The sequence below is a fragment of the Amia ocellicauda genome, chromosome 6, assembly GCF_036373705.1.
Source record: "Amia ocellicauda isolate fAmiCal2 chromosome 6, fAmiCal2.hap1, whole genome shotgun sequence".
Lineage (NCBI taxonomy): Eukaryota > Metazoa > Chordata > Actinopteri > Amiiformes > Amiidae > Amia > Amia ocellicauda.
The window spans coordinates 10,963,051-10,990,166 of record NC_089855.1 but is presented as its reverse complement, the minus strand read 5'-3'; the positions used below and the strand labels follow the sequence as shown (position 1 = coordinate 10,990,166).

At 40.4% G+C, this 27,116-nt stretch overlaps 2 protein-coding genes across 4 annotated transcripts in view; one reads left to right on the top strand and one right to left on the bottom strand.

Moving 5' to 3' along the window:
- The first annotated feature begins 13,661 nt into the window (after positions 1 to 13,661).
- Positions 13,662 to 25,767, top strand: atp1b1a (ATPase Na+/K+ transporting subunit beta 1a). The gene is made up of 6 exons (XM_066706115.1): positions 13,662 to 13,952; positions 18,206 to 18,334; positions 21,731 to 21,886; positions 23,701 to 23,885; positions 24,206 to 24,289; positions 24,404 to 25,767. Exons 1-6 carry the CDS (start codon positions 13,856 to 13,858, stop codon positions 24,653 to 24,655), a joined length of 903 nt encoding a protein of 300 aa, XP_066562212.1. The 5' UTR covers positions 13,662 to 13,855; the 3' UTR covers positions 24,656 to 25,767.
- The window catches only part of nme7 (NME/NM23 family member 7), a 68,457-nt gene continuing 67,108 nt past the window's right edge, over positions 25,768 to 27,116 (bottom strand). For all 3 annotated transcript variants that reach the window (XM_066706112.1, XM_066706109.1, XM_066706111.1), the window contains one exon: positions 25,768 to 25,867. In XM_066706112.1, the coding sequence (XP_066562209.1) occupies positions 25,835 to 25,867 (33 nt within the window). In that variant the 3' untranslated portion in view covers positions 25,768 to 25,834. The remainder of the gene's footprint in view (positions 25,868 to 27,116) is intronic.

Below are 27,116 nucleotides of genomic sequence, written 5' to 3'. Positions count from 1 at the left end.
ATTGAAAGAGTGAAAATGTTAAAATGGCAATGGGCCGGACACATTGCAAGAGGAAAAGATCAAAGATGGACAAAGGAAATTATTGAATGGAAACTAAGAGATGAAAAAAGACCTTGAAGACAACCACATGGGAAGATGAAATCATAAACTTTGCAGGCGTGACATGGAAAAGAAGCTGTGGATCGAAGCAAGTGGAAACATCCTGCGGAGGCCCTCATCCAGCAGAGCATGGAAATAGGCTGATGGTGATGGTGATGATATATATAAATAGTATATACAGACAATAAATAACACTGATGCTGTTTCACACTTGAGAGAAAGATACTACAGAAGAGGGTAGGGGATAAATCTGACATTTTTTCTGAATTTTCTAAATATACTTCTTGTTGTTCAGGACATGCACAATGTTAAAAAAAAAAAATACCAAATTAATATTTATGCATAAAACAAACATGATTACAAATGTTTTCTTTACACATTTATTGGATTTATCTCTGATCTCCTTCTATTTGAAAAGAATGACTACCCTGCAAGATTTTCCAGCTCAATTAACTGCCACGATTGATTCGCTAGTCACGAACAAGGAAGTTTTAAGAGTGACAGCTGGGGCCGTTCTGCCTTCTGACATGAGCCAGCTGGGGACTGTGGCAGGTAATCTGTGAAGGACAATTGTGACTCAGGATTCATTGTAATGATCACCAAATTATGAAAGGTTATGCCAACATATTTTATAGTAGCCTTCTGAAAAAATTCCCATCATGTTTATATAGATATCTTTTAAACCTTTCATGCACTAGAACAGCATATGCAGGTATGAACTAAAAAGCATTATATAGTGTCTTAGCATGTATATGTGCAAGTAATTTCGCACGCATATCAATACAAATGTTTTACTTCAACCGTGTAAAATGTTCCTGTGTCATGTAAAAGTCATACATGTGGTTAGTAATGCCATGCTGGGGTTCAATACTGTCCAGTAAAGACTGTAATGAGAGGCTTGAAAATACATGTCTTCATCTGTGTCTCCAGCAGCTTAGCTCACTAAATCAGGGGAATCAAATTATGTGACCAGTAAGCCATGTGGTAAGAGGCAGCAATTTTGATTGGTTTTGGCCCCAACTCTTTTGCCTTAAGGTGAAGAGACTAAGGTTCAACTTAGCAGGAGCATAGCCTGTCACTGCAGAAAGGGAGGCTCAATCCTGCAAATGAACTGTTGTTAATGCTGAGTTAATAAGAGGTGATTGAGTGGATTGTTTCAAATCTCACTCTCTTCTCTTGCTCAGGCACAACTGGCCTAAACAAATTAATCTAAACAAAGGAAAGAACACATTGAGGAATCACGGCATGCATGTTGTGTCACAGATAATAAACAAGAGAAGGAATGGGGTAGGGGAACAACATCAAAAACACTTTATGTACACAACCAAAGTTCTGTTTCACATGATATGGTATTAGAATGTACTCCACCTGGACATTAGCTGCCACTCAATCCTGGCAAGCTGCTTTTGAATTAAATTTATGTTGATTAAATATTTAGTGCTGTTCAAAGTCATGTGTGACCTGAGCTGGAATTCCACCCAGGCCCACATTTGGATTACATTAAAAATATGCCTCCAATAAAGTCTTAAACATACAAACTTCCACGCAGGAGGACTGATGGAGCTCATGAAAATACCAAGCATGTAGAGTGGCCCAAGCAAGAGGTCAAAAATGCAAAACACAGTCAGAAACACAGTCTTCTTGCAGCGCAAATGAAGGGTAGAGTCAGTCTTGCTGCTTGATTGTGATCTTAAACAATTGCAATTGACCATAAGATGCAAAATGAAATTTCATTAATGGGGCATGAAGGTCAGTCATTACTCACAAGCCGTGCAAAACCGTGGAACTGGGAAGACGGAATAAGGCGGTAATCACCTCCCCATAGCCAAATGTACCCACTGTGCCCCAGGACAAGCAGACGACTCGAGTGTCTGCAGTTGTTAGTTCAGAGTGTGTTGCATGCAGGTGGAACCCTCTCACAAACACACAACTCTGTCTATAACATTGAAAGAAGAAGGGACATATAAGCAATACAATACAGTCCTTGGATACTTATTTACTAAAGGACACTAAGGGCATTTATACATAGGGGCTCATGGTAAATCACAGTGTAGCAAATAGTGGCTCAGAAATACATCTTTGTGTTTATATTTATAGATATGCATAACTGTATGGTGAGCTGAGGAAAATATTATGAACTGATAAATGTCCGTTTTCTTGATTTTGTTTGTTGTTGTTAGAAACAAGTAACTTTAGTACATTTTATGCTTTTAATCAGAATCAATTAATATTACTTGCAGAAGTGTAGTTTAACATAATTTCCAACTTACTAATGGAAAGGTAGCTGTTGCATTTTTACTATTCACATTATTAGTTATAATTGATTTAATCTACCTAAGGTAACTCTACTTGACATAAATACTGAGAATAAAAGCCTGTTTTTAAATATATCATCATCAGCAGCAGCCCATACAGAACCACTGTCGGATGAAGGCCTCCCCAAGATGTTTCCATTTGCTTCGATCTACAGCTTCTCTTTTTCTATACATATATATTAAATTGACAAATGTACTTTGTCCTGCTCTTAGTATTCACTATAGGTCAAATTCTTTCCAAAATCCTGTTCGGACTGGTTTGGGTAGTTCTGCGCTGCTTGGCCATAGCTGAAAGCTCTTGTAGCTGGTTTATATCCCTCTAAAACAGGCAAGTGCAACAGTAGTCTATTCAACCCAGTGCAACTGTTTTTATTGGGACTGAACAAAAATCCCCAGAGGATCTGTACTAGAGCTGGATGCATTAAGTAGTTTTTCCTTGAACTCTCAAAAGTATGATGGGCTTGTGGTCTCAGCTGCCCATACAGGACAATCCCCTTTGTCTTTCTTTTTGAGCTGACTCAAAGAGTAATATTATGCAAAAACACACTTTAACCCTTTGAACCCCATGATTTCAAGTTTATGAAGTTCCGTGTTATTTTCCATATGGTTTTACTATTTTAAAAAGGGAAACAGCCCCTGAGACACATGTGAATGTCTCAAATTGTAATAGTACATTTTTACATGGGAGGGCAATTGTACCACAGCAGCCAATAACACTCCCTGTTGGGCTTCATCGGGACACTTACTCATGTCTGTAAGATAGTAACCATTTGGTTTCTCTTCGTCTAAATTTAGTTTAGCCTATTTGAAAGTGCATGGCAGAGCTTCACAATCGAACAGTAGGATATTTTGATGCTAAGGATTTGTAGCATCTGCTTCAATTTCAGTTCGCAGGGACTCCGTGATGCACTAAAATCCCAATTCATCTGATTAAGAGGCTAGTAAGACTTTCGGTACTTTGCTATGTTGTGTGTAGTGTCATGCTAAAAACAAAAATCTGTGGAAGGTCCAGAGAGGCAGAAAAAGGAAACCAAATGAGACACAATGTGTGCCTACTGTGGAAAAAAACATCAATATCAATAACAAACTCAAGGAGAAGAGAGATAGAGGGAGACTGTGATTTGGGGGGTGAGGAACAGGGTGTGTATTTGTGTGGACAGGGGAGGGGAGGTTGTATTTATTGTAAACACAAGCTAAAGAAAGTTCACACGTGACTTGATCAGCCAATGGAAACAGTGTAACTCAATTACGAAAAAGTTACGTCTTACTCCTGTTGGTGAAGCTTCATAAATTGTCACCTTGCCTTGACATTACACACAGAGCAAAATACATTCCTTGGCGTTAGTCCAAGCAGACCTTGGCTGGCCTCGGCAGGATTAGTACTGGTCCTGATAACAGTGTTTGTTAAAACTAGCTGCTGGTAGAGCAAATCCTTCTCAGTCTAATAGGTTCCCTGTATTTGCTTAGAACCTAATTAAATACGCAACAGAAAGGTTGGTGATCTTTCAGTGAAGCTCAATGAGATTAAAAACTTTCACAAAAATAAACATATCTCTATTTTTGTTTCAGGGGGAGAATAAACAAAGTGAGATGAGTACCAATGCGTCTAAGTTTGGATGTCACAGAGCATTGTGATTAATATAGATTAGCTAGAGAATGGATGAATATTATTACATTAATTATGAGTGTGCCACAGTTATTCTGTGGATAAAATCTTCAGTCTTGTTTTTTATTATTCTATTCTCTGTAGTTTACAGTTAATCCCCGGCCCTCTTTTATGTTGGTGGTCTCTTGTTTTTTAGATTTGGCTTCGGGGGTGACCTAGTATTTGACGTACTTTTAGACACCTGGCTCAGGGATAGATGCAGGTCGTGTGACAACCCAACACGGTTTCACAATGTCAGAGCAGTTAGCACTGTCATAAGGACATGAATGAGACAGACATTAACAATAAACACATTTGTGTATAATGTACACTGATTGAGACAAATTGCAATTCCATAATTGTTTTAGCAACTTGGATAGCAGATTATGAGCCGGCTGTGGTTTAAATCTCCACATGACAAAACCCTCCGAAACTAGATGAATGCAGCACAGCTCAGAGTGCTGTTTGTTTGTAAAGGTCTCTGTAGCAGATCAGCGTGTAATCCGAGCTAAAGTCTTGTCTTGAGTTTGATTTCTCTTAATTACCTGGGAGTCTCTCTGCGGCTACATCTCCCTGTGGAGAAACACAGTAGTTCCTACAACAGGCCTGATAAACAGGTTTTTCACAAATCCTCTAGTATGCCTTTCAAAGTTTATTCCTGTAGCATGTTCATTTCATATCTTTTCAATTCAAAATATTATAACTTTGCTAACGTTTTGCAAAGAGTAAGCAAATATCCATTGAAAGTGTTTTAGTGTTTCTAGCAAATTATCTGCTTAAACACCAGTTTAACTTCTTTTTAAACTTGTCATCTTGCCTTCAGGGTGTATAGTCATGTTCTTCAGGTCCTGTCATGAATATGTTTCCTAAAGCTCATTTTAGGGAAGCAAAGTTTGATCATCCATTCTCAACATTTCCTTAAAATGTCTTTTGGAGAAATAAAATGGAAATCGGTTGCAAAATGGGGAGGTGGGGGGGTGTAAAATCATATTAACAAATGTAACGATATCTTAGATAAAATACAGAATACAAAGAGTTGTCACAATCTGAACAAACTCCCCAGCGATGTGGCTGAAGAGACAATTTGGGAACATTTAAAAATAGACTGGATAGGATCCTTGGATCACTTGGTTATTAATGGACACCAAACAAGCACAATGGGGCGAATGGCCTCTTTTGTAAATGTTCTTATGAATACAAGTGCAGGTGAAAGGGCAATAGTGAAAGACTCAGGTATCTGCATTGTATTCAACCCTACTCCCAGAACTAGACCTTCTGTTACCTCCAACATGTGCTATTACCATTTTTAAATAAATGCAAAACGCAGTGGCCTGGCTTCAGAATGGAGACAAAACCTTCAGCAGCACCACCATTAACAACGCAAGGCTGTGCCCTTGGGCTGACTTCACATGGTAGAGGAGGTGTTGGCAAGAAGACGACATGTTAGTGTGTGTGTGCTTTCTTCACTGCTATGCTGTAATAAGAGACAATCATTCCAGTGACTGGAACACCAAAGCTACAAGAGGCAATTATAACCCACTACAACTAAGAAATGTTGATCAGCAAGCTATATGAGGCAGAGGAAAACCTTGCTGATATGTTGCTAATACTACATGTTAAACAGGACACACAAATATAATGAAAAGAACACAGCTGAAGGGCTGAAGGGCTGAAGTGGTGACAGTTTAAACACATTTCCATTTCAGATACCAGGGAGCGAATTTAAGACCTGGATTAATAACAACAAGGACTGAAACTGAAGTAATGGTAATCCCTGACTTGCGTTGCGTGGTGCCTGTCCCTCAATGTGAGCCTGCAAGGTGACGCAACGGTCAGTCATAGTAAAGTGATCAGGCCACTTCCCCCGACGCCTGGAGGGTACAACTCACCATCCAATAGCAACAGTGCATTTCCAGGGATAATGTACCTTCTGTAGAAATGTCAAATATGATCTTCGGGGCTGCTGTGGCCCAGTGGTCTTGCGCATTCCTGACACTCCAACTGCAATAGCAAGAGCCATATAATACGCCAAACTGGGTTGGAAGAGAGGTTGGAGAACAAAGAATTATAGGCTGTATATTTTTTTATATTTATTGTCACAAAATTTTATGTAATTTACTTTTCTATGCAGTACAGGAAAATGTGGAGTTTATTATTATATTTCTTTAATTTGATCTCTCTTGCAGTCATATTTTCCTTTTATTTTTTTTAAGTACATATTTTTGCAATTTAATAACTCCAGGGGGGCAGGCAATAAATACACAAATAAAAGATTGTGGACACATGGTGCAGTCCATCACCTATTGTGTAAAGAATGGACTTCGGATGCCAAATGGTTTTGGCTAATGTGGTATGTTTTGAAACATCAAAAAATGTGTTTACCAAGTGGTAGTAGAAAAAGGGCTGTGCTTGGCATTCAGTAAGTCCCTATATACAGGAATGTAATCTTTCCAAGCCATTGCATCGGTATGCCATTGTTGACGATCTGAAGGCCAGCAATCACAATACATGTCAAATTATATCCAGAACCAAATGGAATGCTGTGCCTCCCATTGGACTTGAAAACATATTGACCTAAGTCAACACAGAGCATCACTGTGATTTGTCTGGTCACCCCACCAGAGAGGGGACTCCAGAAACAGCCACTTGCTGGAATTGTGAACTGATCTTTCTTTTGTTTTCGATCATTTGCATGCCAATTTATTCAGAAAGAGTTATGCAAACCTTTGCCCGGTATTCTTCAGGGTGATGTACAGATGTTTAGTCGTGTGATTTTTGTAATCAAGGCTAGCTTTCCCTTTCCATTATTTTCCACCAATTGCATGTTCCACCATCTCATCAGTTTCAAATTCCTAATGTGATGTTAAAAGCAGGTCACACTCAACTAGCCAATATCAGATCAGGAGTGTGTATGGTGTGCAGTGGTTTTTCACCATTCAGGCTAAATTGACATCAATTTGAGCAATTTGCCATTCATTTAGCAGTCATTTTAGGATGCCACAATTCAATTTGCCTAATCAGCATAGGTTATTGGGAATTATTTTATTAAGTCTGGCTTAAGCTTTAGGTTCTCTGTCCATTAAAGAATTATATTAATGACTGCATGCTACAAAGTTTCAGCAGTTTAGAGCTCATTCAGATTGACTCATGCTTTCCATTTGTAAATTGTTAAAATGGAAGTGAAATTGGGTAATACTGGTGTTTACTTTGTTCAACATTAAATTCCCAGGTTTTCTTCATTTGGATACAAATCCTAACCCGTGGCCACACAAGGGGTTTATAAAGTGTTTCCAGCCTAGGAATTATTATAAGATAAATGCTATTGTAAAATCTTTGCACTGTAGTTTTTTTTTTAGCTCACCTATGTAAGCCCCAACAGTACTTTAAGGGTTTAAAATCCCCTTTATTACAATAATTTTATCAGGACAGCACATTGTATCACACCCATATATGCATAACCAAACAAAACACTTAGTCTTAAAACTACATTTGAAGAAATTGATCAAACTATTACATATATACATTATAACAGTTCCAAACAACTGCTTCACAGCCTTGTACTTCACTCTCAAACATTTCCAGTGGATGCACTCATTTGTAAAATGTAGATGTCAGTCTGATTTGACATCACCTGTCAGCCCCCTCCTGTCCTGGTTCTTGTGGCTTTTGAATACAGCCACTTGGCCTGACCAAATAGAAAATTAGCACACTACCCTTGTGTGAAGTAGTGGCTTTGGAGGCCAGAATTCACTATCAGGTGTCCAGGGAATATGCTCAACAGAAGGTTACACTATGCAATTACTCAGTTTTTATTGCCAGAACACAATAGAAACTCCCAATATAGCATACTCTGAGGACTGCCCTTCATCTGGCTCCAAATTCCTAATTAAGCTTTACAGAAAGCCTACTCAACACAAATACATAAAACCTTTGGAGAGAACTGAAAATAAGGGCTTCACAACTTCTCAACCGCAGAATAAAGTGGTTACAGACAAACAGGGGGGAAAAGTTATCTGCACACCAGGCATAAACATAATACCTCTTTTAACACACCTACTACTACTTTCCCCCGCAACAAACAGAGACTTTATCTTTGTTGCTTCAGGACACGCCTTTATATCCCCCCATCTTTTACTAATAAGCCATACCCTTTTGGCTGTTATGTGTAAACTGGTGGCCATTTTGGCTCTAGACCCTTACATTGTGTGTGGGGGGAACCAACATGGCTGCTGTTACTGGTTTCCCCCAAGGTCCTAGAGAATACAGTTTATCTAGTGTCACATGCACTCCATTACACCTCGATACTTATGTTTACTATACTGCTCAAAAAAATTAAGGGAACACTTAAATATATATTAAAGATCAAAATCTTTACTGTACATTGTGTAATTTGTTGAGAACAAAATGACGTAACAATGGTCAATGGAAACCAAAATCACCAACTGATTGAGGGCTGGATTCAAACTCACACTGAAAATCAAAGTAAACAATTGAAATCACAGGCTGTTCCAATTTGCGTGAATTTCATCACAGCAACTCATAATGTGACTCAGTAGTGTGTATGGCCTCCATGTGCCTGTATGCACTCCCGACAATGTCTGGGCATGCTCCTGATGAGACAGCGGATGGTGTCCTGGGGGATCTCCTCCCAGACCTGGATCAGGGCATTAGTGAGCTCCTGGACAGTCTGTGGAGCTACTTGGCGGCGTCGGATGCACCGATACATAACGTCCCAAAGGTTCTCAATTGGATTCAGGTCTGGGGAATGTGAGGGCCAGTCAATGACATCAATGCCTTCGTCAACCAGGAACTGCCTCCACACTCTGGCCACATGAGGCCGGGCATTGTCCTGCACCAGGAGGAACCCAGGGCCCACTGCATCAGCGTAAGGTCTGACGATGGATCTGTGGATGTCATCCCGGTACCTAACAGCAGTCAGGGTACCGTTGGCTAGCATGTGGAAGTCTGTGCGACCCTCCAAGGATATACCCATCTCTTGGTGTCTCCTCCATGCTCTTGAGACTGTACTGGGACACACAGCAAACCTTCTTGCGACGGCACGTAGGGATGTCCCATCCTGGAGGAGATGGACTACCTGTGCAACCTGAATGGGCTGCAGGTAGCGCCTCATGCTACCAGTAGTGACAAGGACACTAGCAAATTGCAAAACTAGAGAAGAATCAGTCAGGAAGGCTAAGGAGTGAGCAATTGTCTGTGGCCACCATTCCCTTTTTGGGGGTTGTCTTGCTGTTGTCTCTCCAGTGCACCTAAACAGGTGACATTGATTCACAATCGCTTAGGCTTCCTAACTGGACAGATTGATATCCCTGAAGTTTAATTGACTTGGTGTTATACTGTGATGATTACATGTTCCCTTAATTTTTTTGAGCAGTGTATTATATACATAGTTTTTAAAATATCAATGAAAAATCCTTTCTCAACTGTTACAAATAAACACGTATCCACTGCACCCTGATGTATTATTGAAAGTAATGATCAGATAGAGGAGTTAATGGCTATAACTGCATGCAAAACTCCATTGCCAATCTTCCAACACATTTCTGCCATGATGCCTTATACAGAAGACCTCCAGGATGGAAATATGTCCTCATACACCTGTAGTGGTCACCTACTGAATATCTTAAAGATTCTGATAATGTTGAATCTTGACACACAAATGGTAGAATGCTTGTTTTTTCAATGGTACATAGATTAAAGAGTCTGACTTTACCTGTATAAAATGCATCTAAATAAGAAAGCCCCTTCTATGCAAGACCAGAACAAGTGAGACACTTTTAATTCCCTGATGGCAATTAATATCTTATTAAAACGGTTATATTAGTCACATCCAGCTGAAACCTAAACCACACCTTCTGCAACCAGCCAGGTGGACTTTCTGGAAAGAAATTAAAATAGCTGTTTATCCCATACCTTTTGAAAGAAGATAGATAGATAGATTAGCTAGCTAAATAGATAGATAGAAACAACACACTACATTATCACAGAGTTTGTAGAGTAATACAGTGGTTGAAGGAATAATTATACCACAGAGATCTAAGCTTATGATCACATAGGGGAGTCTTAAGGCAACAGGGAAAAGGTATCATAATCATTACCTTGGTGTCACTCTATGGCATGTGGACACAAGCAGAAGTACAGTAATACTTCATGAGTGGATAGGATAAACAGTCAATAAATGCCTGTTCAGGTTGTACCTGTAATACCACAGCGCTCCTCTTCTGGGCAATCTGACATTGAAGCTTTAATGCACTTTTTAAACTTCCCCACCTTGATGCTGCTTAGATATCGATTTTTTTCTGCCACCCCACAATAAAGAATCCTGAATTAACAATCATTAATTCTGATTTAATTGAATGGAAATTAATGTGTCATCGTGCACCCAGTTTAGCACTGAAAGGGAAAATTAAAAAACATGTTTCTGAAGCTTGATTGTGATTTGAATGCAAATTAAGTCAAATTATAACATTACAATCACAACAAGTCTGGTCTTCTCCGATGCCACAAATCTGAATGTTCTTCCTGGCTTCCATGCCTTTAAAATTGTGTTGTTGTTGTAAGGATTTATTTATTTGTTTATTGACAGATTGACAACAATAGACATCTGTAAAAAAAATGTAACCCGGAGTCCATGGCAGCCTCCATTTATACCTGCTTACACAACGGTTGATGAATCATACACTTATATCAGGGGTGGGACAATATTTAGGCCTGAGGGCCACATGTGAGTATGGAAATTCTATGGTGGAGCATGAATGCTAAAAAAAAAACATTAAAACATGAAAAAATAATAAAAAATGGGAAGATGAAATAAGAAGCTTTGCTGATGTGACCTGATAAAGAGATGCTGTAAATCTAAATCTTTTTAAAGGTCTTTTGTCATCTCTTGGGATCCATTTGATAGCGTACATCTTTGATAGTGTTTTCACCTTGAACTGTCCATAATGTCAGAGTCAAAAGGAGTGACCTGATGATACATATTCGCTCGGGTAAGGGTATCTACTTAGACTTAAATAATTATCATTAATAAATAATATCAGAAAACTTTGGAACCTGGCATTTTGCCACTGTTTTACAATAATGTAAGTTATATGTTTCTGTAATTATTGAAAAGGAAACATTCACAATTTCAAAAAATATGGTTTTATGCCTATAGGTTGCTATAATGTATAAGTAAGAAAACTTGTAAATATTTAAAATTTAAAATGTACCAAATAATGGTGGATATCAATAGATAGCACATATGTTCTTTCATGGTTTCAGGATGTATTGTGTCTTAATCACAACAGGTAAAGATGCCTAAAACCCTTAATTTTAGAAATAGAGCGTGTTCCCCTTTAAAATCCCATAAATCCCATTTTAATTACTATGCTGTAATCCCTGTTATTTGTGTTCAAGATCTTCAGAAGGCTGCCTAGTGAGTGTGAATCATGAGGCCTAAATTCACTGTCCTTATTTAGGGTTGATATCCTCACAATTTATCCAGGATGAAGTGGTAAATAACATACTCCCTTAGTTTTATCTGACATGAGACAATGCATCCCATGAGACGTGACCTCTTATACAGATTTGTTACAGATCTACGATATGTCTGCATTTTAATTAAATAAATTGTCATTTTGTGTTTAAAATTAAACTTTTCAATTAATTTTATGTTTGACTAAAAAAAAAAAAGATGTATTTGTTTTCTTTTGCAGTTTAAATTCCAACAGTGTGAAACTTAAACAAATAAATCATCTTAAAGGTAATATTTATTATGTTATCCCTTAGTAACCTATATCGACTTAAAACAAGTCACATACATTATATTCAGTGTATTTATTTGATTGCATTGCTTTGTGTTTGTGTATTTATTGGGGAGGCTGGAGCACTGACTTCTGAAATTATAAAAGTTATGTGTGTAACATTCATTAAACAATGAATGACTACATGACAATTGCTATCACTCTCTTGTGCTGCGTTTTCTTAACATACATTCTCACAAATGTTCCCATTTCCCCCTAAAAACAAATATCACTCTGATATGTTGTTTCTTATTTCTCTCAATTCGTTCTAGATGAGTCTAGGGGCCGGATTTAATCAAAACCTCGACCCACCCGCTAATAGCAAACTACACACCTGTACATGACAGCGGTTACATTTCTGATTAGACCAAAGTGTCATCTTACTGAAAATGCAGCCGCAACTGAGTACAGATCTGTGGTTTTCTGTTAGCGGGTGAGTCAAAGCTGTGATTTAATCCCAGCCCATGTTCACACGTTAACCGTTTGATGGTGCCCTGGAGCTGCAAAACAGTGAAAACAGTCTCTGGAAAAAAATCCAGTTTCGTCCCCGGAGACACGTGTAGATCGGCTCCAAACACAAATACATGCCAAAACGTACGACTGCCACACATGCGCTGCCATTCAAAAACACACATTGAGTTTTTAGCAAAACATCCCCGTCTCTGACAGCACTGTCTCTTTAAACACCGACACTCGCTTTCACTGAGAACCACCAGCTCCAAGCATGCAGTAGTAAAGTGAAGGAAAAAAGCGGGGGATGGGAGGGATAATGTGACACAGTTTTGGGAGACAGCGCTGCCTCTATGTCGGATTGGGACTTCCGGATTAATACCCACAGCGAAGATGGTAAATAGATTTGAAATACGTGACATTACATATAAATGTGAACATGCAAACGAACACCAGATCGCATGTTGTGTTCCTCAGTGACGTACAGCGGCGCGGCTACACTGTAACAAACAATGGGCACCCGGAGGACCACACACACGTCTGGGGTGACCTTGTGTCTCACTTCCAGTGGCTGTGCACACCTCTCCGGCACAATCCCCCTCTCTCTCCCTCTCTCCGTCTTCCTCCCTTTCTGTCTCATACAGACACACACGTCTGATGATGACCTTGTATCTCGTTTCCAGAGGCTGTAACACACTTCTCTAGGAGAAATCCTCTCTCTCTCTCACACACACTTCTTTCTCTCTCTCTCTCTCTCTCTCTCTCTCTCTCTCTCTCACACACACACACTTCTTTTTTTCTCTCTCTCTCTCTCTCTCTCTCTCTCTCTCTCACACACACACACACACTTCTTTTTTTTCTCTCTCTCTCTCACACACACACACACACACTTTTTCCCTCTCTCTCTCTCTCACACACACACATTTCTTTTTTCTCTCTCTCTCTCTCTCTCTCTCTCACACACACACACTTCTTTTCTCTCTCTCTCTCTCTCTCTCTCACACACACACACACTTTTTCCCTCTCTCTCTCTCTCACACACACACATTTCTTTTTTCTCTCTCTCTCTCTCTCTCTCACACACACACACACTTCTTTTCTCTCTCTCTCTCTCTCTCTCTCTCACACACACACACACTTTTTCCCTCTCTCTCTCTCTCACACACACACATTTCTTTTTTCTCTCTCTCTCTCTCTCTCTCTCACACAAGCCCGTATTCTCCACGACTCTTCAGTGACGCAGTCGACCCGGGGGCGTTACGCACAAGAAGGCGCGCTGTGATTGGTCGGCCCGGGTCCTCCCTCCGCTCAAGGTAACTTATTACAAGAGCGGCGGGCGGAGTCAGGTGCCGAGAGCGATATATTGTCTGAGCTACTTTATCGCCAGCCGGGTCCAACTCTGTCCTTTTTGGAATTGGGAGGGAAAAAGGGAGTTTGCAACACGGCAGACTACCTGAGACCACCACCACCATAAAACTCAAAAAAAAGGACACCACCCGCCACAAAAGGAACTTAACTACCAAGTTCAAGAAAAGGAAAGAAAGATGGCAGGGCCGAATAAAGAGAATGAAGGTGGATGGAAGAAGTTTATCTGGGATTCGGAGAAGAAGGAGTTGTTAGGACGTACCGGCTCCAGCTGGTGTAAGTACTCTTTCACTACTACTACTGGATGGGCTCCGTGTTGGCGCCGGTGTTGTGTGCCAGGCTGCTCATTGCCACTCGGGTTTCCTGTCTGCGCTTCCTGACACGGGTGGCATCACACGAGGGGCCGGGCACCTGTTTGAGCTGGCCCGGGAGCAGCCGTTTTTGTGTCTTTTTAATGTAAAATAAAACTAACTGTGGGGGGAAAAAGAGTTGTATGTGTGTCTAAGGTGTCAGTAGAGCGGGCAGGGGATGTTGCACAGAAGCTAAAGCCCAGCAAGCTGTTAAAGGAGGGATTTGTGTGTGTGTGATTTAAATGCGTAAAATAGTGTTTTTTAATTTGATTTTCAAGTGATGCATGGGGTGATATATGTGGAGATAAATCTCCCCTGAGTATCTGGCTTTGAAGTACATGTCCCTGATGTGTGCAGAGGTGTATTCCGGGCTGGAAAAGGTCATTGTGAAGGACGTTTGTTTTGATGAGGGCTGGTGTTGGGGTGGGAAAATGTCGCACCCAGTTCTCACTGTACTGACTGGATGTCCTTTAGTTTTCCCATAATGGGGGGTTGAAACCAGCTCTTGTGGTTGAAGAGATGGGAATCTGTGTAATTGAAGGCTGGCTGATTGTGAGAGAGGAGTTGTAATTTTGGAGGAGTGCTGCGCTATGTTGCCCCCGACACACTAGCCCCAGCTCTGTAAGAGAGGGGGTTAAAAATGCATCAGAGTCCAAGGTTAGTCAAGGTGATCTGGCCCGTTCATCTAGACCCACCAGAGGACACCATGGTACATCTAGAGTTGCTGTGGAGGGGATCTGATGTCACTGCCGGGCACAATGGCAATGCGTTCATCTACAGTTTCCCCTTCCTGTTGATTCTTTAATGTCAGCCCAAGGGTGTCCTTTTTCTTTAGTTTGAAATGCCCCCCGTTAGTGTGATCCCCACCGAGACCAACAGGACCCCCAGCTGGAGGGTGGTAGTCTAGCAGCATTTGTTCTTCTCCCCATCAGCAGACACTGGCACGACCCCCCCGGTATGAACGGCCTGTAACATTGATCTTGAGGGGGGCTGGGGAGGTGTAGCCCCCCTTTTAAAACGTGAATTGCCTCCAGAGAGTCACAGCTGGGTGTTTTTCCACCATTGCAAACCCCCAAAACCGCCTTTTCATGCCAGTGATGTCAGGCATCCGGCTGTCAGACATGTGAGCGTGGACCAGCGCTTCTCAAAATGGTCGGGACTTCAGAGTATGAACCATGCTGGTTTTGAATGAAAAACCATCCGCTTGGGGACCCCCACGGTGGGCTGGGGTTTGTGACCAGGGGGTGTTTGAAACGGGAGTCGTTGAAAAGAAATAGTTTTGACAGCTAGCTGGGCAGCTTTGAGCACGTTGCGCGATATCAATATGAAAATGAAACCGGCAGCGGATGTCGCAGGGCCGCGCTGGTCGCTGTGATGGCTCTCTCTCTCTCTCTCTCTGGGCGCAAACATCTCGCCTCTTTTGTTTCATGCCACGCAAAGTAGTCCACAAGTGTCCTCCTCCCAGAGCTGACCCCCTGCACAGCTGTCCGGGCCTGAACCCGACAATCAAAGGCAGAGGTAGCCGTGACCCTTTGTCCTTCTCCGTGCTATTGATAGTGTGGGAGTGTAAAGGCAGGCAGGCTGGCTGTGATGGCTGCTTTACAGTCAACAAGCCCCGGAGTAAAGTTCGGCTTGGGTGCTATTGTTATAATGCGTGGGAGGGGCTCCTGCAGAGTGCTGGGGTGGACAGGACACCTGATCTGGCCAATTCATAGTGTCATTGCTGTGAAGGAAAACTCTTGCATGCTTGTGTGTGGCATGAAAAGGAGGTTTGGATTTTTAGATTGAATAAGTTATTTTTCCCACTTCTGTGTTATGGACAGTTTTCAGTTAAATGTAAGTTTCCCACTTGACTTCACATTGGTGTTGGGTTACAGAAATTGTAAATTTGCCTGGAGAGGGGGGAGCCAAGCCTCCACTGGAAAAAAACTAAAAACCCTCTGCATTATTGACACCCTGGGACATGTCCGTAAGTGTAACTGAGCCACACCTGTGGCTCTCGCCCACCATTTCAGGTTTGAGAGGCTCTTCTGTCTGCTTCGCGAACGTTTGGTGTTTCTTGCGGTCTGAGAACAACATTATCAGATTGACACGCAGGCCTCAACGTTGGCCAAAATCCACAGGAGCATTTGGCTTCTAGGTTTAAAAATTTGGTAGCCAATTCAAAGTTAAGGGGCCTTTTGTTTTTGCTACAGTGTTTTACTGAAATTAATAAACTAATCATTAATTTACTTATCATTATCAACTTACATTTAATTACCTGACATTTCTCTGATAAGATAAATCTATTAATAATTTATAGATATTAATATTTAATGTATGTAATAAGCGTATAGTTAAAATTGTACAGGCCTTTGGAGGTACTCCAAATGGAGCTTTGCCAACAAGAAGGATGTGGTCAGGGGAGGAAAAAAGCTGCTCCCCCCCAGAAATAAACCCAAGATTGAATACAACAGACAGAGTGGAAGTTTAATATCCAAAAGGTTGACGAAATACCTCCTGCCAGAGAGACTACTTTAAAAAATATTATAATAATCCCCCCTAATACTTGCAATTCAAGACAATGCGACATGCTCTGCCATTAATTATTCTTGCTCTGCTGCCCTTGATCCCATGTTAACTGTCACGCCATCGGCAGTGAATGCACCCAATACAAAAAAAAAAAGATGTGTAAAGCTTGGCCATTGGCATTCACAAATCACACGCTGCTTAATATTCAGTAACACCTTCGTCTGTGCTTCCATTAGCCAGTACAGAGGTGTCTCGTTGATTCTAAACAATATATTTAGAGTTTTTATTTGGCAGATTTGTTCTATGATTTTTGCTTGACTTGATTTCATAATCTCCTTTTTGAAAAATGGCAACATTTATATACCACGTCTTAGTGATGACCTTTACTCTGAGTTGTGGCTCAACATGGCAACAAGCAAGTACGGTCAGCAGTGATGTCCTGGCTTTAGCAGTGCTCTGATTTGATTTTTTTTTAACTCATCAGCAGCTCGCTTAATGTGTTTTTTGAAGCCGTACCATTACACCCCAACCCTGCACCCCCCAGCTAAATCATTAAACTTCCCCTCACAGCACAATACAAATAAATCGATGTATTAAGAGACATAAATCTGGTCGCCACTGGTGTCACACAGCTTTCAAATTTTAACCCTGGTGCTACTGCAAATAATGGGATCTCAAAGGATAATCCTTTAGATAGACTTAATGGGTTTTCCTGCTTAATTCTTGTCCGTTTAACATCTTGATGGTTTATCAGATTTAGTAAAGGTTTTAGATTGGGTTATTGCTGTGTCCTTTGTTTTTGGTATGTGTTCTGGCAAGTGACTAAACTTGTATTATTTGTAGAGGTAAATTTGAAATGCTGCGGCAAAGCTTAGATAAAGTAACACACGTTTGTGAGATAAATCCTAACCATTTGTTGCTTTTTTTTGCTGTAAGGTTATAGAATAGGCTCATCTTATTAAATGCATAGTAAGAGTTCCTGAGTGTCTTAATCCTATCTTTCCAATTTCCCTGTGTGGGAATTGAGACATGGTGGGTTATTGAACATGTTTTCACCACTGGTGGCTGCAGTTATTACCCATTTTTGGTACTTGGATTCTTCTGTAGCTGCTTTGCCTTGGAAAAAATAATGTTTACACCTAATCTTGTGCAGATGTATTGATTGGTGTACTGGAAAATGAGCCCCATGGCATAGTACTGTGATCGATTTCTGGTTCTACAAGTTGACGCCTGTTGTATGAGCCAGCATTATACTGGATGTTGGATGCTTATCTTGGTTTGAGAATGTGTAACATTTTAGTATTTGAGTGCTTCTGTTTTTTCATTAATACATTTTTGTAATTAGTATAGTTTTTAAAATTGACTTTGAGACCTCTTGTTTCAGATTTGCTTTCAAAGACCAGTAGACGGTGGGTAAAACAATTAGGCTTTTCATGGCTAAATCCTGAATTAACAATGATTCAGCAAATGTGTTTCCTGCAGATTAGGAAACAATGGCTCTTGAAGTTTGGATGCTTTGTTATTAAAGAGGAAAGAAATGTGCATCTGACACAAGACAAGCCAGGTGATGTCAAGTCCTTTTGTGGATATTTTTAAAGGCTAATTCTAAATTCTAATTGCTATTGTGAGTGAATGTAATAACCTTGTATTTCCCATTTTATTTTTTAGCCAAGATCCTCCTGTTCTACTTAATTTTCTACGGCTGCTTGGCGGGTATCTTCATTGGAACCATTCAAGCTCTCCTCCTGACCATCAGTAACTATAAACCCACTTACCAGGACAGAGTTGCACCCCCAGGTAAATACTTCAGATACATTCATCTATAAAGACCTTGCAACACAGATCATCTGTCACCCCCCCATGTTAATGACTAGAGTTAATGACTAGCAAAAGAGCTTTGTGAACTTTGTGCAAAATGGATGTGCTTAAAAAAACTAAAAACTGCCATGACATGAATCTTGACATGAAGTGTGGGTAGTTGTGGGTTTTAAGGTCTACTGTAATTGGCTCAGTCACATTCGGCGAAGTACACGCTGTTTAGTGGATACTGCAGGGAATCATTTTTGAGGACAAGAGTCTGAATCAAATGTAGGTTGCTCATGGATAATTTTATGAACACTTGCAATCCCCCTCAATAGTACATTTAAATCCAGGGGTGAAAGTTAGCAAGAGTCCTGCCTGTTTGATTCTGCGTGACATTTTTTGAATCTGAATTTGTAAACGTGGGCATCCTGGAGGGCTATTGAGCCTTTCGACCTGAGCATGTTTTTATCACGTGTGGGATGGTTTAAGATGTTAATGAAAACCTTGATCAATGCGTTTGTCCAGTGGATCAATAGTGGATTTGACTGATGGGAATTAGGCTCCATTAGATCTAGAGAACTGCTTGTTGTGAGAATTAGTCTGAAAACACAATTGGATCTATTGTTTTGAATATGCTTCTCGTCAAAGAGAATGTGTTAATGGACAAACCCTCCCTTCCCTGAAGCCTTTCAGACCAGATGCCATGGCTGTCTAAATCCAGAGCCGTGCAGCCATTTTGTCCACTTCCCTGAGTTCCCATCCTGTAACTTTGTGGGAAGAGTTAGCTGGGTAGAAAACCAACTCAGTTTGACAATTCAGTCGGCCAGTTCTGTAAGAAGGCGACTGAGGAAGTTGAAACTGTTCTGTCATGCAGACTTGCTCAATTTCTCTTACACACTCACACTACAGTCTGCTCTGCATGCTGAGTGAAACCTGGTGTATCCCAGTATCCAAACAAAACAATTTGTTAATTAACTAATGTACTTAATTAAAAATGGCCAAAATATCACTTAACTTCTTATTGGACAGGCAAAACTTGTATGATGCTCGATAATGAGGCCTTCCAAAGAGTCTGGTGTGGGATGAATACTCTCTTCCTCTTCTCGGAAGACCCAGAATGATTTCAAATGAAAGGGGGGGTTGAGACAGAGAGAGACGCACACTCCAGCCCTAATAAACTTGTTTGTAAACTTATGTTCTTAAATTTACAAATCGAGAGGAGGCCATTCGACCAATTGTGCTCATTTGGTGTCCATTTATAACTAAGTGATCCAAGGATACTATCCAGTATTATTAAATGTTCCCAAATTGTCTCTTCAGCCACATTGCTGGGGAGTTTGTTCAGATTGTGACGCCTCTCCGTGTGAAGAAGTGTCTCCTGTTTTCCGTCTTGAATGCTTTGAAGTCCAATTTCCATTTGTATCCCCGGGTGCGTGTGTCCCTGCTGATCTGGAAAAGCTCCTCTGGTTTGATGTGGTCGATGCCTTTCATGATTTTGAAGACTTGGATCAAGTCCCCACGTAGTCTCCTCTGTTCCAGGGTGAGAAGGTTCAGTTCCTCAGTCTCTCAGTAGGACTTTCCCTTCAGACCTGGAATAAGTCTGGTTGCTCTCCTCTGAACTGCCTCTAGAGCAGCGATATCTTTCTTGAAGTGTGGAGCCCAGAACTGTCCACAGTATCCAGATGAGCTCTAACTAGTGCATTGTACAGTCTGAACATTACTGCCCCTGTTCTCAATTCTACACTTTTGACAATATACCCTAACATTGCGATGGCACGCTGTAACAGAGCAACCTTTGTATTGTTTGTGTTGCTTCCTTAATCCTCCTGGGTAATTTCGGAGCTGCTTGGTCAATTGTTTTTGCTTTAATGCCAGACGTCTCGGACAGCCTAGTAGTAAGAGGGCAGTGCCAAAAGATATTTGCACGGTGCATGCTTCGGCCTTGTTGGTATTTTTAGCTTCCATTGTCTGGGCCAGCTCTCTAGCTACAGGGTAGTTTGCCTGTCCGCCATTTCCTATTACAAAGTAGTTAAACTGTCTAGGTCAGCCTACCAGTGAAACCAAACAAGTAGGTGTGGATTAGTGTGTGCTGAAGTGAGTTTCCATTGGTGACTTGATAAAAGAAGTAGCTGGCAGACACTCGCAGCCGAAGGCCCGCCCCAAACATTCAGCTAAAAGTTTCCATTGTGCAGAAAAGCACGTGAACTGTGGGTGTTTCACATGCTGTGACTGGAATAAAAAGGCTAAGCCATGCTTGGGGTTTTTCTTTTTTTTTTTTTTTTTTTTTTTAACAGCCTGTTGGTTAACCTACTTCTTTCTGTAACCTGCCAGCAAGATGCAGGCCTACTTATGAATTATCATGGTATTAAACTGATTGTATGTGAGAGTATTCTGAACATTTTCTCATTTTAATCCCAGCCCATAGCACACGACTGCTGTAAACTCGTCTGGGAATGTGTGCTGTAACCTACAGAACAGGGAATGTTATAGCATTTGTAGAAGCTTACTGATTAATTGTTGATGTAAATATATATTTTCCCTGGTGAATTATTTAATGGAGTCCATGGGTTCCACATACAAAAAATGCTAATAAATCCACAGTGTGATGGGCCTTTTTTTACAAGGCATTGCCGTATTTGCTCAGATACTGATCATTTGTCTAATGTATAACAGATACAGTAACCATTAGGATGAAAAGTTTTAACTTGTTCAACATCTTGAATTTTCTACCAGTAAGGGAATCCAGTTTGTTGTACTTTCAAACTGATTTCTGATTACTTATTTAACACGTACTGCATGGTAATCTCTTGCTGTGAATTACGTCACGGCTATGTTTAGAAAAAGGATTTCTTAACCGACCCTCTCTGAAGCCGGTATAACCGCATTGAGACGAGTGTGGACAGCCTTTTTCCCCACCTCTCCCCTTTGCCTTTTCCCTGCATATTGACCATTGAGTGGAAAATTACTACCATTCTCAATACGCCTGTCCCTTTTCTGAATGCGTGTCGGTGTTAGATATGGGTTCTGGCAGCAACTGTTAACCTAATCTGACCACACATGGTTATCGATTTTGTTTCGAGTGCCCGGCACCGCTGTAAATGTGTAGCCTGCCATGGCAACCGACAGCTGTTTGTGGAAGAGAGGGCCAGAGGGCATCTTGTGAAGGGTCACGGATTTCATCTGATTTGGGTGGGGGTGAAATCCTTTCCCCTCTCCATGCAAAATAATTACTGTAACTTCTTCAAATAAGGGAGATTCATTCTAGCTGTAATAATAATAATAATAATAATAATAATAATAATAATAATAATAATAATAATACAAAAACAACAATCCTGTTTTATGCTTTTTCATTCAAATCACCACTTCTCCATGTATGTTTATTTTCAGGATTAACACACACACCACGCTCCTTAAAGACTGAAATCACCTTCAGCCCCACTAAACCAGAAACTTACCTGGAATACATAAAGACGATGCGTGCATTCCTGGAAATGTATGATGACCTGAAACAGAATGATCCCATGAAGTTTGTAGACTGTGGAGGTAAGGGCTGTTATGTTTTATTATGGTCCACTACTGTCTGTTCCACATAGGAACTTTATTGGGTCAAGATGAAGTCTAAACAGTAGACTTTGGGAATAATGTGTGGCTGTACTTTTTAGTGTAAGAATATCACTGTACGGAAAGACCACTAAGGGTGATCTCCCCAGGTCTGGATTGTGTGCCTTCAGACTGAAGTGTGAATGTAGGCCGGCTGGGAGACCAGCTTGATACAGTCCACCTGTTGACCAAATTTGGTTGTCCTGCTATATCCTTAACTGTCAACGATGTCTGGAAGCTGGCCCTCGTGGGCCGACAAACTACAATTTCTGTACTGAACTGCAAAAAGTAGAAACCCCAGTCTAGTGTGGAATTATATGTGATTTCAGTTTGACGGTGAAAGCCTATATATAGCAAGTATTTTACAAGTCAAATTTGAATTGGGTGAATCCAAGCTTTATTTGGACAGCGGAGTGTTCCAGGATCCCAATACAAGGAATAAATTGGAGCAGGAATCCATATAATACATGCATAAATTGTTCTTGACTGAGATGATGGGGGACTACATTCATCTGGCTGCACCATGCTATAGACATTTAAAAAGCATGCATGCATTTGACTGCTAAGCTCTATATAAGCTTCCATCCAAAATGTAGGCCTATACGCATCTCAAAGTGAGACTTGACCTTCGAAGGAAAGCACAGGAACGTTTAGTTTCTGCACTGTGATGGGAGCTGTTTGAGCTTCAAGAAGTTAAGTATATCTTTGTAGGTAGTATTATTCTCTTTAAGTATTAAACATAAAAGCATTTTATTTCTGCACAGGTGAGGTGTGTGCTGTTTAGATGTACAGCAGTAATATTAAAAGTTAAATTGATTTTTCACAATTTAGATTATGCAGCCATCTTGGTCTGTTCATTGTTTGTTAAGCCCCAGCTGCAGTTCTTTAACATAATGTTCATATTTTTATCTGATTTACCACATTATATTTAAATAACTGGCACTGAAATGAACAGGGTTAACATTAAAGGGTTTAGTTCTATCAAGCTTCAGTACCACAACAAATAAGTTCTAATCAGACCAGTCCAGAATTTAGAGGAGAGTGCTCATCAGGGTTTTCAAAGGCACCAGGCTTGTACCGTACGATGGCTACATTTGTGTGCTTAGTAGAGAGGGTTTATGTCAAAGTTCGCTTTTGGCAGAACTGCTTTAAAGTGACTGAGGACAACGCATCCCACTACGGTTTTGTGGACATATTTCTGAGGCTTGCATGGGTTTTTATTTGGAGGGTGGTGGTGGTGTTGGGACCACTCGAAGCTTGTAAAGGACATTCAAGGAAGCTGTACTAAGCAGACACTTTGAATGGTCCATCTTGGGTTTTGTTTCAGATGGTTGTAGGATTGCTAGGATCATTCAAATATTTGTGAATCATTGGGTACAATTATTTATTTCCACTTATTTATTGATAATAGGGTAGTTAATGTAGATTAAGAATGAATGGGAAATTCTTTGACTCCCCTTATTCTAAACAGATATGTAATCTAAAATTCATTGGTTCTTGCTTTTATAATAAAGAAAATCATATCCATTTCATATAATCTCCATATGTTGTATAGTTTTCCTGAATGTAGCTTTGTTGCATTACATAAATGCATATTGTGAAAATATATTTCAGTTGATTTGATTCACTTAATTGCTTATAGGTAAATACAGGTCACTTTCAGAAGACTAATGCATTAAATTGTGTGTGTGTAATATTTATGTTTACGAAGCTTAAAATACTGCATGATATTTATTGGGATTATTTTCTTTCCCCAGATAAACCAGCTGATTATATTAACCGGGGAGACCTGGATGCTGAGCAAGGAACCAAAAAGGCCTGTCGTTTCAAGAGGGCTTGGCTGGGAAACTGCTCCGGTCTGACTGATGACACGTTCGGCTACAAGGAGGGCAAGCCCTGCTTCATCGTCAAGCTCAACAGGATTGTGAACTTCAGACCAAGGGTGAGCTGAACATTGTTGAGCTTTTTAACATGGTACAGAACAATATTTAAAATCTTCAGCAGGTTATGATGCCATGATCAATTTTGTGGGAGATGTTAACGGTATTGAACCATTTCAATGTATTTAATGGTTTTAATGTGATAGAGATGCTGCTTATTTGCCTTCTGGCTAGACCAATTTCCCATCTTTACCATGTGCTGCAACAGTGGAGATGTAATTGAGCCGGACTCCTCAGTTACTTCGGTCAATATCCCGTATTATCAGCCCAGAGCTCTGCGATGAGCACATCATTACTGACCCTTGAACCTCTCTCTTCCCAGCCTCCAAGCAGCAACGAGAGCATCCCAGTGGAGTTCCACGACAAAATCCAGCCTTACACCATCCCGATCTTCTGTGCCGCCAAGGTGATCCTGCTCGCCACCTTTTATTATGTGCAGCGTTTGTCTAAATCAGTGTTTTATTTCGGTTGTAAAGGCTTGCATTGCGCAGTGTTCCTCATATCTGCTCTCCCCCCACAGAGAGAAGAGGATCAAGACAAAATCGGCCAGATTAACTACTACGGCTTCAATGGAGCCTTCCCTTTGCAATACTACCCCTACTACGGGAGGCTGCTGCACCCCCAGTACCTGCAGCCGCTCGTGGCCATCCAGTTTGCCAACCTCACGAACACTGAGACGCGTATTGAGTGCAAGGCTTACGGAGACAACATTAACTACAGCGAAAAGGACCGCTTCCAGGGACGATTTGATGTGAAAATCGTCCTTAGCTGATGACTGCGGCGACTGCAAGCACACTTTTCTCTGCTCCATTTCAAACCAACAACAAAAAAAAACGAAAAACGAAAAAAAAAAAACATAACTAATCTTGAACAAACTGTCATAACATACGGGACCTACACTTAATCTATACGCTTTACACTAGCTTTTCTGCATATATCTAGGGTTAGAATGTAAATGACGGACAAAAGAGTAGCAATAGCGTGAAGTATTTATTCTACTGTAAATGAGAATATTCCTTGAGCCATGGGACATGTTCATTTATTACTGTAAATTATAATTCCACTACTGATATGTAGCGAGCAGTGTTTCTGTCCCCTAAGTATTGCTGCCTTGTGTGGTTTAAATCTATTTTTGGAGTGTACAGTACTGTAGTCGCATACAATGGTCCTTCCCAAGCCATGTTGTAATTTCCTGTATTTTCATATGTGAGCAGGCTTTAGCGGTCCAAGGTGTATATATATAAATGTATACTTACTAACTGAAAATACTGGCATGGTACGCTCTGATCTTTTCCGGTCCGCGTGTGAGAAAATGACTGCACTCCGTGGAGTTCTTTACCTTCTTTTGTGTGTCTTTTGAGTCGTTGATTGTGGGAGGATAAATTTAATTTCTTTTGCATCACTTAAATGTGGGATGAAGGGTTTATTACACATTGAAGCTTTTACTTACTTCCTTTTATGCTTCTGTATGATGTAGATCTGTATGTTTGGCCTGTGTTAATCCGTCGCCCATGTGGGTAGCGGCGTTTGATCAGTGCGATTTTTCATTTTATTTGGTTGCTGGGGGCATCACATAGTGTGATGCATCTTTCTAACGAATGTTTTAGCCATTTTTCATGGTGGAAGAATTTTATATTTATGCAGTTATACAATTTTATTTTTCTGCAGGAAAAAAGTGTAATGTAAAAATAAAATACCAAAGTCACTGGTTGAAGATTAGTAGAAATCTTATCTGAAGCAATGCAGTACCCCATGTTAGGATGTTTTGTTGGTGTTAAAAGTGCAAAAGTCAATGTTGAACATCAATACACTTGTCAGGAGTCCCTGTACTCTTGTCATTTATTTAAACTGGTTAAAACGTCAAAAAATAAAATGGAGAAACTATTTGCGTATTGTCGTTGTCTTTATTTAAATACAAAGATGATAATAATGGAGTGTGTGCTGGAGCTTTTCACCCATCCAGAATCTTGAAAAAGTATTGTACCTGTGAACAAAAAGACAAAGCATAAGCGCTGAGGGTTTATATGCTGCGCTCAATGGGCAGAGAGCCCTTTTATCTAGATTTACAAGCAACAGATTTGTTTAACAGATGTGGTTTATACATCTATTTGTAATGAGAAACTGAATTGCAGTGGATCATGCCAAGATCAAAAATAATAATAAAGGAGGAAACTAAAGTTCAAGGCACTATTTTGCACAACCATTCACTACTCTGCAATGTTCTCCAGAGTGCGGTGACGTCACACTGCTGCCAGCTTCCAGATCCAGACAAAGTTGAAATGTAACTCACTCTGTGGTTCAAGACCCGGATGTCTGTAAACCTACGATTCTGCTTTAATGGGGGGGGATAATCAGTGATGAATATTTCCCCCTCGATCCAGGATGTGCCCCTTATTTCAGTGCAAGTAATTGTTCTACATTCCAGCACCATGGAAATGATACAAGCGTGTGAAATCTGAAGCTGGGGATCTCGTGTCTCGCGTTCTGCAGACGCACAGTTGTACTCTTTGTTCTGGAGTTGTGCCCTTCAGTCCGTTGGTGGCTAATGATTAACAGATACTAGCACAGTGACGGGCTGGAGGAAATGATCAAAAGTTTGTGACAACGATGATATTCCATTGGGTCAGAGCCACTCAAAACTAAATCGAAATTTCACTTTGATCCTGTAGATTGAGTCAGGAGTGATGACATCGGGCCAGTCACTGTTAAACGGCACATTCATGACCGGCACTAAGGGCTCTCTGGTGCGGCTAAAGAAATCTGAATCAGGGATGAGGAATAACTTGTATTTGTAACGAAGCATGCCATGATGTATTTGTTTTTCATATTTTATATTTGATCTTGATGACAGAGACTGCAGGCCATTATGAAAATACCAAAACAATGAAGGAATATACAAAAACATACATATGATTGCATATATAGTATTAACATAACAAAATCCAGCAAATTATTTTCTGTCAAATCAAAAGTTATGATTCAGTGTCATGTACATAAACGACTCCAAATCATTTCTATAATGTACAGGGATTGTACAGGCAACTGGCACCAGTCACTGAGAAGTTGAAATGTACTTAATAAAGGAAAGCTACACATTCAAATAAGCAATATATAGATGTAAGTGTTTTTGGTCCTAAATACTGTTATGTAATATAAGGCTCTTTAGACGTGTGAAAGATGTGTAAAAGATCATCTTGAAAATGTTTGAGGATAGTGAGGTCACCAGCACTTTC